This window comes from Sphaerodactylus townsendi, linkage group LG14, assembly GCF_021028975.2.
Source record: "Sphaerodactylus townsendi isolate TG3544 linkage group LG14, MPM_Stown_v2.3, whole genome shotgun sequence".
Classification (NCBI taxonomy): Eukaryota; Metazoa; Chordata; class Lepidosauria; order Squamata; family Sphaerodactylidae; genus Sphaerodactylus; species Sphaerodactylus townsendi.
In genome coordinates, this window is record NC_059438.1 from 20,177,322 (window position 1) to 20,190,566 (window position 13,245).

At 62.3% G+C, this 13,245-nt stretch overlaps 1 protein-coding gene across 1 annotated transcript in view; it reads right to left on the bottom strand.

Annotated features, from left to right (window-relative positions):
• The window catches only part of ANKRD27 (ankyrin repeat domain 27), a 57,789-nt gene that overhangs the window by 3,550 nt on the left and 40,994 nt on the right, over positions 1 to 13,245 (bottom strand). The window contains exons 15-17 of the mRNA XM_048516078.1: positions 5,145 to 5,384; positions 4,317 to 4,467; positions 2,009 to 2,090 (exon numbers count right to left, since the gene is read on the bottom strand). Of these exons, the coding sequence (XP_048372035.1) occupies positions 2,009 to 2,090; positions 4,317 to 4,467; positions 5,145 to 5,384 (473 nt within the window). The remainder of the gene's footprint in view (positions 1 to 2,008; positions 2,091 to 4,316; positions 4,468 to 5,144; positions 5,385 to 13,245) is intronic.

Here is a 13,245-nt window from a genome sequence, read left to right on the forward strand (position 1 = left end):
ATACTTTACTATTATACGATTTACTACAAAACAAATACACAAAGCAAACTTGAAAGTAGTATCAAGACAGTATACACCAGGACATTCAAGCGGCGGCTAAAGACTCTGCGACTGAACGCTGTCCAAGTGGAATACTGAAATGGTTATATGACAGGCTCTGGGAGCGCTAATAATATTCCAAGTCAGCAAAGATACGGAGAGGTCAGGCAACACCTGGGAGCCGACTAGGTCGGTATTATGTATTTCAGACTTGAGAACCTGGAGCACACCATAAAGCTTGTGTGTTGAGTATAGGCTTCTGCATCTTGTATTGATATGACAAAGTGTTTTTGTGGAGACGGATAGACAAGCCCCACATGGTATTGTTTGAAGACTTTCACGGCCAGATTCAACTGGTTGTGGTGGGTTTTCCGGGCTGTGTGGCCGTGCTCTGGTAGATCTTGTTCCTAACGTTTCACCAGCATCTGTGGCTTAGGGTATCATCTGGAGACTGTCATGATGGCACCCCCAAGGTCTGGTGCAGTTTGGTTCAGGGGGTCCAAAGTTATGGACCCTCAAATGAGTAGCCTCCATCTCCTTAGCAAAGAATGTGGGATGGGGTACCCCCTTTGAGGGTCCATAACTTTGGACCCCCTAAACCAAACTGCACCAAACTTTGGGGGTACCATAAGGACAGTTTCCAGATGATACCCTGAAATTTTGGTGCCGATATATCAAAAAATGCGCCCCCTGAAGGAACATCCCAGAAATTTGCCCAAGAATCTTTGTTCTGCATTGAGTTTTCTGTATTGCTGTCCATGGGGGTTGCAGGCTGGGGGGGGGGGGGGCATTTCTGAAGGCACAGTCTCAAAACTTTCAGGGTATCATCAGGAGACTGCCCTGATGATACCCTCCAGGTTTGGTGCAGTTTGGTTCAGGGGGGCCAAAGTTATGGACCCTCAAAACTGTAGCCCCCATCTCCTATTAGCTCCCATGGGAAACAATGGGGGATGGGGCACCCCCTTTGGGAGTCCATAATTTTGGACTCCTTGAACCAAACCTCACCAAACTTGGGGAGTAGCATAAGGACAGTCTCCTGATGATATGCTGAAATTTTGGTGCTGATATGTCTAAAAACTTCACCCCCTGTAGGCACCAATGTCCTGGTGCAAAAAAAAATTTGGTCGTGGTGGAGTGGCCGCCCATGGGTGGGGGGGGGGGCATCCAACTCAGGTTTTGCCCAGGGCTACAGTTTGCCCAGGGCTACCTCATTACGCCCCTGAGTTCCACATGGGTGGTGGGGGGGGCATCCAACTCAGGTTTTGCCCAGGGCTACAGTTTGCCCAGGGCTACCTCATTACGCCCCTGAGTTCCACATTCTTGTATACTGTATTGATACTATTTAAGTATCATAGTGGAGACTGAATAAGTCCCACACAATTGTACACTGTGTTGAAACTTCAGAGATTTGCTTTGTATATAGTAGTAAAGTATATAATAGTAAAGCATTTCTACGTTTTTATAAGAGATCGAGTCTTGTGACTGCCAGCCTTAACTGGTACAAATGTCTCTAACTCACCCAGTCAATGGCAAGCCAAGATAGAGCATTCTTATACCACAACTCTTTCGTTCTGTCCCCAGCTCTATAGGGAAGCCCTTTCTTCCCAATTCAACAAGTTAAAGTTAGCAGCCCAGAATTATGAGCATGACTGACAGATACCTTCTACCACCCTGTTTTCCAATTTAGTCCTGTTTCTTTTTAACTCTGTTTACGAGTCAGCATGGAAACTCACTCCCTGCCACACCTTAACAGCCTCTGCAATATCCTTATCTTTGGCTCATTCCGCACATGCAGAATAATGCACTTTCAAACTGCTTTCAGTGCTCTTTGAAGCTGTGCAGAATGGCAAAATCCACTTGCAAACAGTTGTGAAAGTGGTTTGAAAATGCATTATTTTGCATGTGCGGAAGGGGCCTCTGTTACAAGCATCTGCAGTAAAGTATTCCGAAGGCCATTTTTCAAGCTTACTTGTTAAACTGGCTGATTGACTGGACTAGCTGAAGTCGCCGGGCAACAAGATCCTCCGCCATCTTCGGTGACTTATGACCAACTGCAGGTTTATATTAACGGACAATGTTAAAATGACATTCTCGTTTAGCAACCAATTCAGCATGATCCTGAATTAAAAATGATGGTCAGTGAATGCTATCTGAAATTATTTGCTAATAAATGCTTTAAATAAATAACTATATTTTGAACAAAGATGTTAAAGTGATCGATGTCTCCACAGATTAGAATCAACAATAGCGAGGCTCAAATACATTGTGAGAAATGGAAAAATATCCCAGTCCTGCAACGGGTTTTGCACAATGCTGTGTTAGCACCACTATAATGAGCAAAAGGGGTGGTACACAACCACAAAGTAGTGAAGCACAAAAATGTACCACAAGGCTTCAGCTTAATGCTGACAAAATAAAGCCTCCAACTGGAGTGCAATTACAACAGACCTTTTACTTATATATGTCATGTGTTATATGTTATCTAGAAGGATCTCTTAGTACTGGATGTACAAAGAATTACCTTTGGGGATCCAATCGCTTTTGCAAGAATGCTGGATTAATGCAGTCATTCCCACTTAGGTCAAGAGGCTGAAAAGGGATCCAGCTACCTGGATAAAAGCCGGCAGGTGGGTGGAACTATAACAGGATAGGTAAAGCCTTGCCCATCCTGGAGGTCACCAGCTCGCTTGTGTTTCAAGGTTAGAAACAAATAAGCCACTGGCAATATCTGCACTTACACAACAGGAAGGCAAAGTCAAGGTTCTTCTGGATTGGCCTTAAGCACCGGCAAAACATGCGTTTGGTAACAACGCGACATGCCAGGCAGGTGAGGACTTGCCAGCTCAGCTCACAAGCCACATGTGTCCTTTTGATAAGTGGAGTTTCCTTCTGTTAAACAACTGACATGTGCCTCAATGAAAATGTCCCTCAACGTGCCTCAATGAAAAGAGCCGCAATGCCACTTCACACGGCTGTGTGGTTTTTCTGTCTTCGTTACCAAACTGCGGCCAACTTTTAAAAACAAATAAGGGAGGCATTATCCAACTGTTCCACCAGAGAAAGTCCACTGCTAGCAGAATGAAAACTCCCAGAGTTTCTAGGCATTCTCTTCACACTCAGCTGGAGAAAACTGCTTGTCTGCCACCTGTACGGCTGGATTTTAAAACTTTTTAAAAAACCTACTTATTCACTCTCTGACCCATGCAGTCCTCAGGGTCACTCTAGATAGGCAGCTGCAGTCAAGTTTGACCAACTGTCGCCCACTTCAGCACCACTGAATGAAAACTTGCCGTCTCTTGTGGGTCTCTATGCTGTGCATCCCTCTGTAAAACCAACTGGCATCTCCAGATGCTTTTGGCTGTTGTTGGAGCATCATAAGAACATAAGAACATGCCAGCTGGATCAGACCAGAGTCCATCTAGTCCAGCTCTCTGCTACTCGCAGTGGCCCACCAGGTGCCTTTGGGAGCTCACATGCAGGAGGTGAAAGCAATGGCAACCTTCTCGCGGCTGGTAACCTGAGCACCTGATGCTGTTAAGGCATTTACTGTCTGAGATCAAGGAGGATCAAGATTGGTAGCCGCCATCGACTTCTCCACAAATCTGTCCAAGCCCTTTTTAAAGCTATCCAGGTTAGTGGCCATCACCACCTCCTGTGGCAGCATATTCCAAACACCAATCACACGTTGCGTGAAGAAGTGTTTCCTTTTATTAGTCCTAATTCTTCCCCCCAGCATTTTCAATGAATGCCCCCTGGTTCTAGTATTTGCTCTATGGTCACTGTCTCCCATGGTGTAACCTTCATGGCCCACCAGAGCATTACAAAGTTGCAAAACAAGGGTGCATATTCAATGCCTTCTTGCATTCCTTGCATAAGAACTGTCTAGTATCAAATTCTTTGCAAGAGATTAAGTGGTCAACAGAAGCTCAGTGGCCTCGTGGAAATTTGCTAGCAGCCGAATGTTGAGTTGCGGTCTACCTTCTGGCCAACCTCGCTGTATAGCATCTGATACTCTACCTACCCCCAAAAATAGCGAAATACGATGTTTCGGGGCAGGGTGGAAAAGCTCCAGCTCTGGAGTCTTAACACAAGGGTTCCTCCCTCCCTCCCTCTTTTTCTGCACTCAGCGTTCAGCCTGATGCAGATCTCTGCTTGAACCCCGTTCTGCAACGCTGAGGTTGGTTCTAGTAAAAGAGATTACTCAACTTTCGGACTTTGATATTTGTCTGCAGACCAGTGAAGGCTGTGCGCGTTTCTTGGGCAAAGGCTCTACTTACATGGCAGAACAGGCTCGGTTTGCTTATCAGCATCAAAATAGCAGCGTTCGCTTTTTTTCCGGATCTTCACAGCTGTGTGAACTTCACCGTCTATTTGACTTCCCTCTTCTGACATGGATATGGCTTGTAAGAGCTTGAAGATACCTGAATTCTGTAAAGGGAGAAATAAGAAAGAAGGTGGGTTGCTTTGGGTTTTTTTTCCCCTGCCTTAGCCCCAGGATGGCCCCGCAGCTGCAGAGGGCCTCTTTCATCAGACTCCCTTCAATCAGTCACCATACAGGGAGCTATGAGCACAATTCGATTTTGAATACCTTAATGGCATATAAATAGTTTAACATTAACATTGCAAGATAATAACAGCCTTTACAACTTCTGATGAGTTAAAATAACACCATTTAAAAATTTAGCCACCGCTTCCAACAGCTCGTAGTTGTGGCTGTTTAAAAGATATATAACCGTCTGTTTATCTGTAATGCCTTCACTTCCATGCAGGAAGGGGATTTTGTGCTTCTTCCTACCTATTTCATAAAAAGGACAATCCAACAGCATATGAGATACTGTTTCCACAGAACCCATGCCACACGGGCATTTCCTTTCTTTATGTGGAATTCCAAGGTGGCGTTCAAGGCTAAAGGAAGAAGGCAGGGCATTACACCTAGCTAAGGTGATTGCTATGAGCACAATTAAGAAACACATATTTAGGCACATGTATTTAGATTTCTGGCTGACTGCCAGATGGAGCTGGCAGAATTTATCTTCAGTTCTGCATGGGTTCAAAGTATTTACAAGTGGCAGTGATAATTCCTGGAACCAAATTCTGCCACTGACCGGTTCGGCGTAGTCCAGAGGAGTCCACTTCCGGTTGTTCCGAATGCGAGTTGGCGCTCGGTACTGCAGGAGCAGCCGGACCAGAGCTTCGTGGCCTCCCATCACAGCTTTGTGGAGGGCTGTGTTGCCCTCATTATTGGAAAGGGGCACTGATGCACCATGCTGGAAAGGGTATAGGAAGAGAGGGAGACCAAAGACTATGAAAGAGGGCAGTAATGAATAGGGATAACATAATATGTTTTATTGTCTTGTCATTTGCTATTGTACACCGCCCTGAGCCTTTCGGGGGTAGGGCAGTTTATCAAATCGAATAAATAACAACAACAACTACTACTACTACTACTACTACTACTACTACTACTACTATTAATAATAATAATAATAATAATAATAATAATAATAATAATAATAATAATAATAATAATAATAATAATAATAGTGCACTAGAGCTAGCAGAAATCCAGCAGAAAGCACAAGACAATGGTATTGAAAACATACCAAGAAACACTCAAAGAAATTCAACAAAATTGGCAACAATTCAAGGACTGCAAGAGACAGAAGATGAAGAGGAGGAAGAAACAACAATAATCACACCTCCAAAGGAGCTAACCCAAACAACCCAAAGTTCCCAACTGACAAAAAAGCAAGAAGAACTGGTGCAGAAGATCCTAGAACACATGAACAATGCAAATGAACGTACAAGATTGCCACCACTGAAGATTGTTCCAAGGAAGGATCTGCTCAATTCACTGAAGGATGCAAACAAGGTCATTGCTGGAATCCAAACAATGTCACTGCATGAAACAAACCAGCTTATGTACAGCACTGCAGTAGTGATTACTAAAGAGCTAGGGGTAAAGATTCATCACCCAGAAAGAAGACCGAAAATAGGTACTCCAAAGTGGAAAATCGGAGCTGGGAAGAAAAAATCAGCAAACTACGATCGGATGCCAGCAAACTGAAAAGCATGAAGGAGAAGAAGCTGAAAAATGACAAAATCAAGGCAGACCTAGTTAAGAGATACCACCTGGACAAGAGGAAACTCAATGAGGCAATAGAGGTGGTCAAACAACAACTGGTGGCAGTTTCAAAAGAAGATTGCAAAGATTCGAAGCAAGGGTTGCTTTCAATTCAAGCAGAAATCAACTTTTCTACTCCAACCAGAAGCGATTCTGCACCAGAATGTAAGTTGAGATATTGGCTTGGCTTACAGGAGAGCCAGACGAAGAACAAACGATTGAGTTCTGGAGAAACATTTGGGACGGCTTAAAGAACTACAACCAAAATGCAAATTGGGCCAAAGATGTGGAGGCTGAACTTAGCAGCTTAACAACATGGACAACACTTGTAATAACAACTTAAAATGGTTGGAAAACGGTAAAAAAAAGGTGAGAAGAACTGGACTGCCCCGAGCAATGATGAACTACATGGATTCTGGCTGAGAAGAAACTGACCAACATGCATGAAAGAATTGCCCAACAGTTGAATCAAGTGCTGCAAAGCAGGCCAAATTGAAGAATGGATGACAACAGGGAAAACGTTTCTGATAGTGAAAGACCAAGAAAAGGGAGCAATCCCTAGCAATTACAGACCAAGCACTTGCCTACCAACAAGCTGTAAGGTTTTTACTGGCATATGAGCTGGTGCAATACAAGACCACCTGGAAGGAAAGAACTTGCTGCCCCCAGAACAAAAAGGAAACAAAGCGAAACATTGGGGGGGAACAAAAGACCAACTGCTCATAGATAAAGTGATCCATGAGAATTGCAAAAGAGGAAAAACCAACTTGCATGTAGCAACTTGGATTGATTACAGGAAAGCATTGGACTCACTGCCACACAGTTGAGATACTTCATTGCCACGGAGATAGTTGGAGTCAGTGAAAACATCAAGAAGATGATTAAGAGTGCAATGCACGCTTGGAAAACAGAATTAATGGTGAATGGAGCAGGAATAAGGAAGTCAACATCCGAAGGGGAATATTCCAAGGGAAACTCCCTGTCCCCACTACTTTCTTCATCATTGCTATGATTCGGCTCTCTGTAATTCTGAAGAAAACGGGTCAAGGATTATCAGACAGCAAGAAACTCACCAAAAATTTCACACCTTCTATACATGGATGACCTAAAGCTCTATGGAAAATCAAAAAGCAGAGATTGAATCACTACTGAACACGGTGAAAGTCTTTTAGTACTGACGTGCAATGGATTTTCGGACTTGACAAGTGTGCAACTTTGGAACTCGGTAAAAGGTAAACTTGCAACATGTGAAGATGTGAATATGCCAAATCACCATAGAAATCAAAGAAACTTACCGGTGAATGAAAGCTACAAATACTTGGGGATACTGCAAGCAGAGAACATCAAGCATGCAGAAGTCAAAGGCGCAATTAGGAAGGAATATCTTAGAAGGAATTGCAGAAAAATTGCTACGAAAATCAAAGTTAAATGGAGGAAATACAATAAAGGCAATTAATACTTGAGTGATTGCCTGTGAGTAGCAGCTACACTGCTGGCATAATTAACTGGACACAAGCCGAAGTGGACATCCTGGACAGAAAAAAACAAGGAAAATTATGACCATCAATCGAGTACTGCATCCAAGAGGTGATGTGAACAGACTCTACCTAGCAAGGTCGAGAAGAAGGAGGAAAGGGGCTGCTCCACGTCAAGCAATCAGTAGAGGAAGAGAAAAGAGGCCTGAAAGAATATACATCCAAGAAAGTGAAGCGCCAGCATTGAAAGAAGTCCACAAGGCTACGAGATGCTGAAAAGCAAAAGAAATCAAAAGATTATAGAGTCCAACAGTTTAAAACACGAAAGGAGCGGTGGATAAACAAGCCACTCCCTGCCCAGTACTTTAAGAACATTGAAGGGAACGTTGACAGCAACAAAACATGGCACTACCTCAGAAGGGGAACTCTAAAGAAGGAAGCTTGAAGGCTTGATTTTTGCTGCCCAGGAGCAAGCATTACCGGACAAATGCAATAAAGACACGGATTGAAAAAGTCCTACAATGACCCAAAAGTGCCGTCTCTGCAAAGAGATTGTTGAAACCGTTGGAGCTTGCTCATCTGCTGTTGTAGAAAAAATAGCCCAAGCTGATTATCTCGAACGTCATAAAATAGGCTAGCAACAATGGTGCACTGGAGACGCTTTGCAAAAGAAATGCGGCCTGCCCTGTAGCAAGACCTGGTCCCCCCCCACCCCCCCCCCCCCCCCCCCCACCCCCCCCCACCCCCCCCCCCCCCCACCCCCACCCCCCCCCCCCCCCCCCCCCCCCCACCCCCCCCCCCCCCCCCCCCCCCCCCCCCCCACCCCCCCCCCCCCCCACCCCCCCCCCCCCCCACCCCCCCCCCCCCCCACCCCCCCCCCCCCCCACCCCCCCCCCCCCCCACCCCCCCCCCCCCCCACCCCCCCCCCCCCCCACCCCCCCCCCCCCCCACCCCCCCCCCCCCCCACCCCCCCCCCCCCCCACCCCCCCCCCCCCCCACCCCCCCCCCCCCCCACCCCCCCCCCCCCCCACCCCCCCCCCCCCCCACCCCCCCCCCCCCCCACCCCCCCCCCCCCCCACCCCCCCCCCCCCCCACCCCCCCCCCCCCCCACCCCCCCCCCCCCCCACCCCCCCCCCCCCCCACCCCCCCCCCCCCCCACCCCCCCCCCCCCCCACCCCCCCCCCCCCCCACCCCCCCCCCCCCCCACCCCCCCCCCCCCCCACCCCCCCCCCCCCCCACCCCCCCCCCCCCCCACCCCCCCCCCCCCCCACCCCCCCCCCCCCCCACCCCCCCCCCCCCCCACCCCCCCCCCCCCCCACCCCCCCCCCCCCCCACCCCCCCCCCCCCCCACCCCCCCCCCCCCCCACCCCCCCCCCCCCCCACCCCCCCCCCCCCCCACCCCCCCCCCCCCCCACCCCCCCCCCCCCCCACCCCCCCCCCCCCCCACCCCCCCCCCCCCCCACCCCCCCCCCCCCCCACCCCCCCCCCCCCCCACCCCCCCCCCCCCCCACCCCCCCCCCCCCCCACCCCCCCCCCCCCCCACCCCCCCCCCCCCCCACCCCCCCCCCCCCCCACCCCCCCCCCCCCCCACCCCCCCCCCCCCCCACCCCCCCCCCCCCCCACCCCCCCCCCCCCCCACCCCCCCCCCCCCCCACCCCCCCCCCCCCCCACCCCCCCCCCCCCCCACCCCCCCCCCCCCCCACCCCCCCCCCCCCCCACCCCCCCCCCCCCCCACCCCCCCCCCCCCCCACCCCCCCCCCCCCCCACCCCCCCCCCCCCCCACCCCCCCCCCCCCCCACCCCCCCCCCCCCCCACCCCCCCCCCCCCCCACCCCCCCCCCCCCCCACCCCCCCCCCCCCCCACCCCCCCCCCCCCCCACCCCCCCCCCCCCCCACCCCCCCCCCCCCCCACCCCCCCCCCCCCCCACCCCCCCCCCCCCCCACCCCCCCCCCCCCCCACCCCCCCCCCCCCCCACCCCCCCCCCCCCCCACCCCCCCCCCCCCCCACCCCCCCCCCCCCCCACCCCCCCCCCCCCCCACCCCCCCCCCCCCCCACCCCCCCCCCCCCCCACCCCCCCCCCCCCCCACCCCCCCCCCCCCCCACCCCCCCCCCCCCCCACCCCCCCCCCCCCCCACCCCCCCCCCCCCCCACCCCCCCCCCCCCCCACCCCCCCCCCCCCCCACCCCCCCCCCCCCCCACCCCCCCCCCCCCCCACCCCCCCCCCCCCCCACCCCCCCCCCCCCCCACCCCCCCCCCCCCCCACCCCCCCCCCCCCCCACCCCCCCCCCCCCCCACCCCCCCCCCCCCCCACCCCCCCCCCCCCCCACCCCCCCCCCCCCCCACCCCCCCCCCCCCCCACCCCCCCCCCCCCCCACCCCCCCCCCCCCCCACCCCCCCCCCCCCCCACCCCCCCCCCCCCCCACCCCCCCCCCCCCCCACCCCCCCCCCCCCCCACCCCCCCCCCCCCCCACCCCCCCCCCCCCCCACCCCCCCCCCCCCCCACCCCCCCCCCCCCCCACCCCCCCCCCCCCCCACCCCCCCCCCCCCCCACCCCCCCCCCCCCCCACCCCCCCCCCCCCCCACCCCCCCCCCCCCCCACCCCCCCCCCCCCCCACCCCCCCCCCCCCCCACCCCCCCCCCCCCCCACCCCCCCCCCCCCCCACCCCCCCCCCCCCCCACCCCCCCCCCCCCCCACCCCCCCCCCCCCCCACCCCCCCCCCCCCCCACCCCCCCCCCCCCCCACCCCCCCCCCCCCCCACCCCCCCCCCCCCCCACCCCCCCCCCCCCCCACCCCCCCCCCCCCCCACCCCCCCCCCCCCCCACCCCCCCCCCCCCCCACCCCCCCCCCCCCCCACCCCCCCCCCCCCCCACCCCCCCCCCCCCCCACCCCCCCCCCCCCCCACCCCCCCCCCCCCCCACCCCCCCCCCCCCCCACCCCCCCCCCCCCCCACCCCCCCCCCCCCCCACCCCCCCCCCCCCCCACCCCCCCCCCCCCCCACCCCCCCCCCCCCCCACCCCCCCCCCCCCCCACCCCCCCCCCCCCCCACCCCCCCCCCCCCCCACCCCCCCCCCCCCCCACCCCCCCCCCCCCCCACCCCCCCCCCCCCCCACCCCCCCCCCCCCCCACCCCCCCCCCCCCCCACCCCCCCCCCCCCCCACCCCCCCCCCCCCCCACCCCCCCCCCCCCCCACCCCCCCCCCCCCCCACCCCCCCCCCCCCCCACCCCCCCCCCCCCCCACCCCCCCCCCCCCCCACCCCCCCCCCCCCCCACCCCCCCCCCCCCCCACCCCCCCCCCCCCCCACCCCCCCCCCCCCCCACCCCCCCCCCCCCCCACCCCCCCCCCCCCCCACCCCCCCCCCCCCCCACCCCCCCCCCCCCCCACCCCCCCCCCCCCCCACCCCCCCCCCCCCCCACCCCCCCCCCCCCCCACCCCCCCCCCCCCCCACCCCCCCCCCCCCCCACCCCCCCCCCCCCCCACCCCCCCCCCCCCCCACCCCCCCCCCCCCCCACCCCCCCCCCCCCCCACCCCCCCCCCCCCCCACCCCCCCCCCCCCCCACCCCCCCCCCCCCCCACCCCCCCCCCCCCCCACCCCCCCCCCCCCCCACCCCCCCCCCCCCCCACCCCCCCCCCCCCCCACCCCCCCCCCCCCCCACCCCCCCCCCCCCCCACCCCCCCCCCCCCCCACCCCCCCCCCCCCCCACCCCCCCCCCCCCCCACCCCCCCCCCCCCCCACCCCCCCCCCCCCCCACCCCCCCCCCCCCCCACCCCCCCCCCCCCCCACCCCCCCCCCCCCCCACCCCCCCCCCCCCCCACCCCCCCCCCCCCCCACCCCCCCCCCCCCCCACCCCCCCCCCCCCCCACCCCCCCCCCCCCCCACCCCCCCCCCCCCCCACCCCCCCCCCCCCCCACCCCCCCCCCCCCCCACCCCCCCCCCCCCCCACCCCCCCCCCCCCCCACCCCCCCCCCCCCCCACCCCCCCCCCCCCCCACCCCCCCCCCCCCCCACCCCCCCCCCCCCCCACCCCCCCCCCCCCCCACCCCCCCCCCCCCCCACCCCCCCCCCCCCCCACCCCCCCCCCCCCCCACCCCCCCCCCCCCCCACCCCCCCCCCCCCCCACCCCCCCCCCCCCCCACCCCCCCCCCCCCCCACCCCCCCCCCCCCCCACCCCCCCCCCCCCCCACCCCCCCCCCCCCCCACCCCCCCCCCCCCCCACCCCCCCCCCCCCCCACCCCCCCCCCCCCCCACCCCCCCCCCCCCCCACCCCCCCCCCCCCCCACCCCCCCCCCCCCCCACCCCCCCCCCCCCCCACCCCCCCCCCCCCCCACCCCCCCCCCCCCCCACCCCCCCCCCCCCCCACCCCCCCCCCCCCCCACCCCCCCCCCCCCCCACCCCCCCCCCCCCCCACCCCCCCCCCCCCCCACCCCCCCCCCCCCCCACCCCCCCCCCCCCCCACCCCCCCCCCCCCCCACCCCCCCCCCCCCCCACCCCCCCCCCCCCCCACCCCCCCCCCCCCCCACCCCCCCCCCCCCCCACCCCCCCCCCCCCCCACCCCCCCCCCCCCCCACCCCCCCCCCCCCCCACCCCCCCCCCCCCCCACCCCCCCCCCCCCCCACCCCCCCCCCCCCCCACCCCCCCCCCCCCCCACCCCCCCCCCCCCCCACCCCCCCCCCCCCCCACCCCCCCCCCCCCCCACCCCCCCCCCCCCCCACCCCCCCCCCCCCCCACCCCCCCCCCCCCCCACCCCCCCCCCCCCCCACCCCCCCCCCCCCCCACCCCCCCCCCCCCCCACCCCCCCCCCCCCCCACCCCCCCCCCCCCCCACCCCCCCCCCCCCCCACCCCCCCCCCCCCCCACCCCCCCCCCCCCCCACCCCCCCCCCCCCCCACCCCCCCCCCCCCCCACCCCCCCCCCCCCCCACCCCCCCCCCCCCCCACCCCCCCCCCCCCCCACCCCCCCCCCCCCCCACCCCCCCCCCCCCCCACCCCCCCCCCCCCCCACCCCCCCCCCCCCCCACCCCCCCCCCCCCCCACCCCCCCCCCCCCCCACCCCCCCCCCCCCCCACCCCCCCCCCCCCCCACCCCCCCCCCCCCCCACCCCCCCCCCCCCCCACCCCCCCCCCCCCCCACCCCCCCCCCCCCCCACCCCCCCCCCCCCCCACCCCCCCCCCCCCCCACCCCCCCCCCCCCCCACCCCCCCCCCCCCCCACCCCCCCCCCCCCCCACCCCCCCCCCCCCCCACCCCCCCCCCCCCCCACCCCCCCCCCCCCCCACCCCCCCCCCCCCCCACCCCCCCCCCCCCCCACCCCCCCCCCCCCCCACCCCCCCCCCCCCCCACCCCCCCCCCCCCCCACCCCCCCCCCCCCCCACCCCCCCCCCCCCCCACCCCCCCCCCCCCCCACCCCCCCCCCCCCCCACCCCCCCCCCCCCCCACCCCCCCCCCCCCCCACCCCCCCCCCCCCCCACCCCCCCCCCCCCCCACCCCCCCCCCCCCCCACCCCCCCCCCCCCCCACCCCCCCCCCCCCCCACCCCCCCCCCCCCCCACCCCCCCCCCCCCCCACCCCCCCCCCCCCCCACCCCCCCCCCCCCCCACCCCCCCCCCCCCCCAC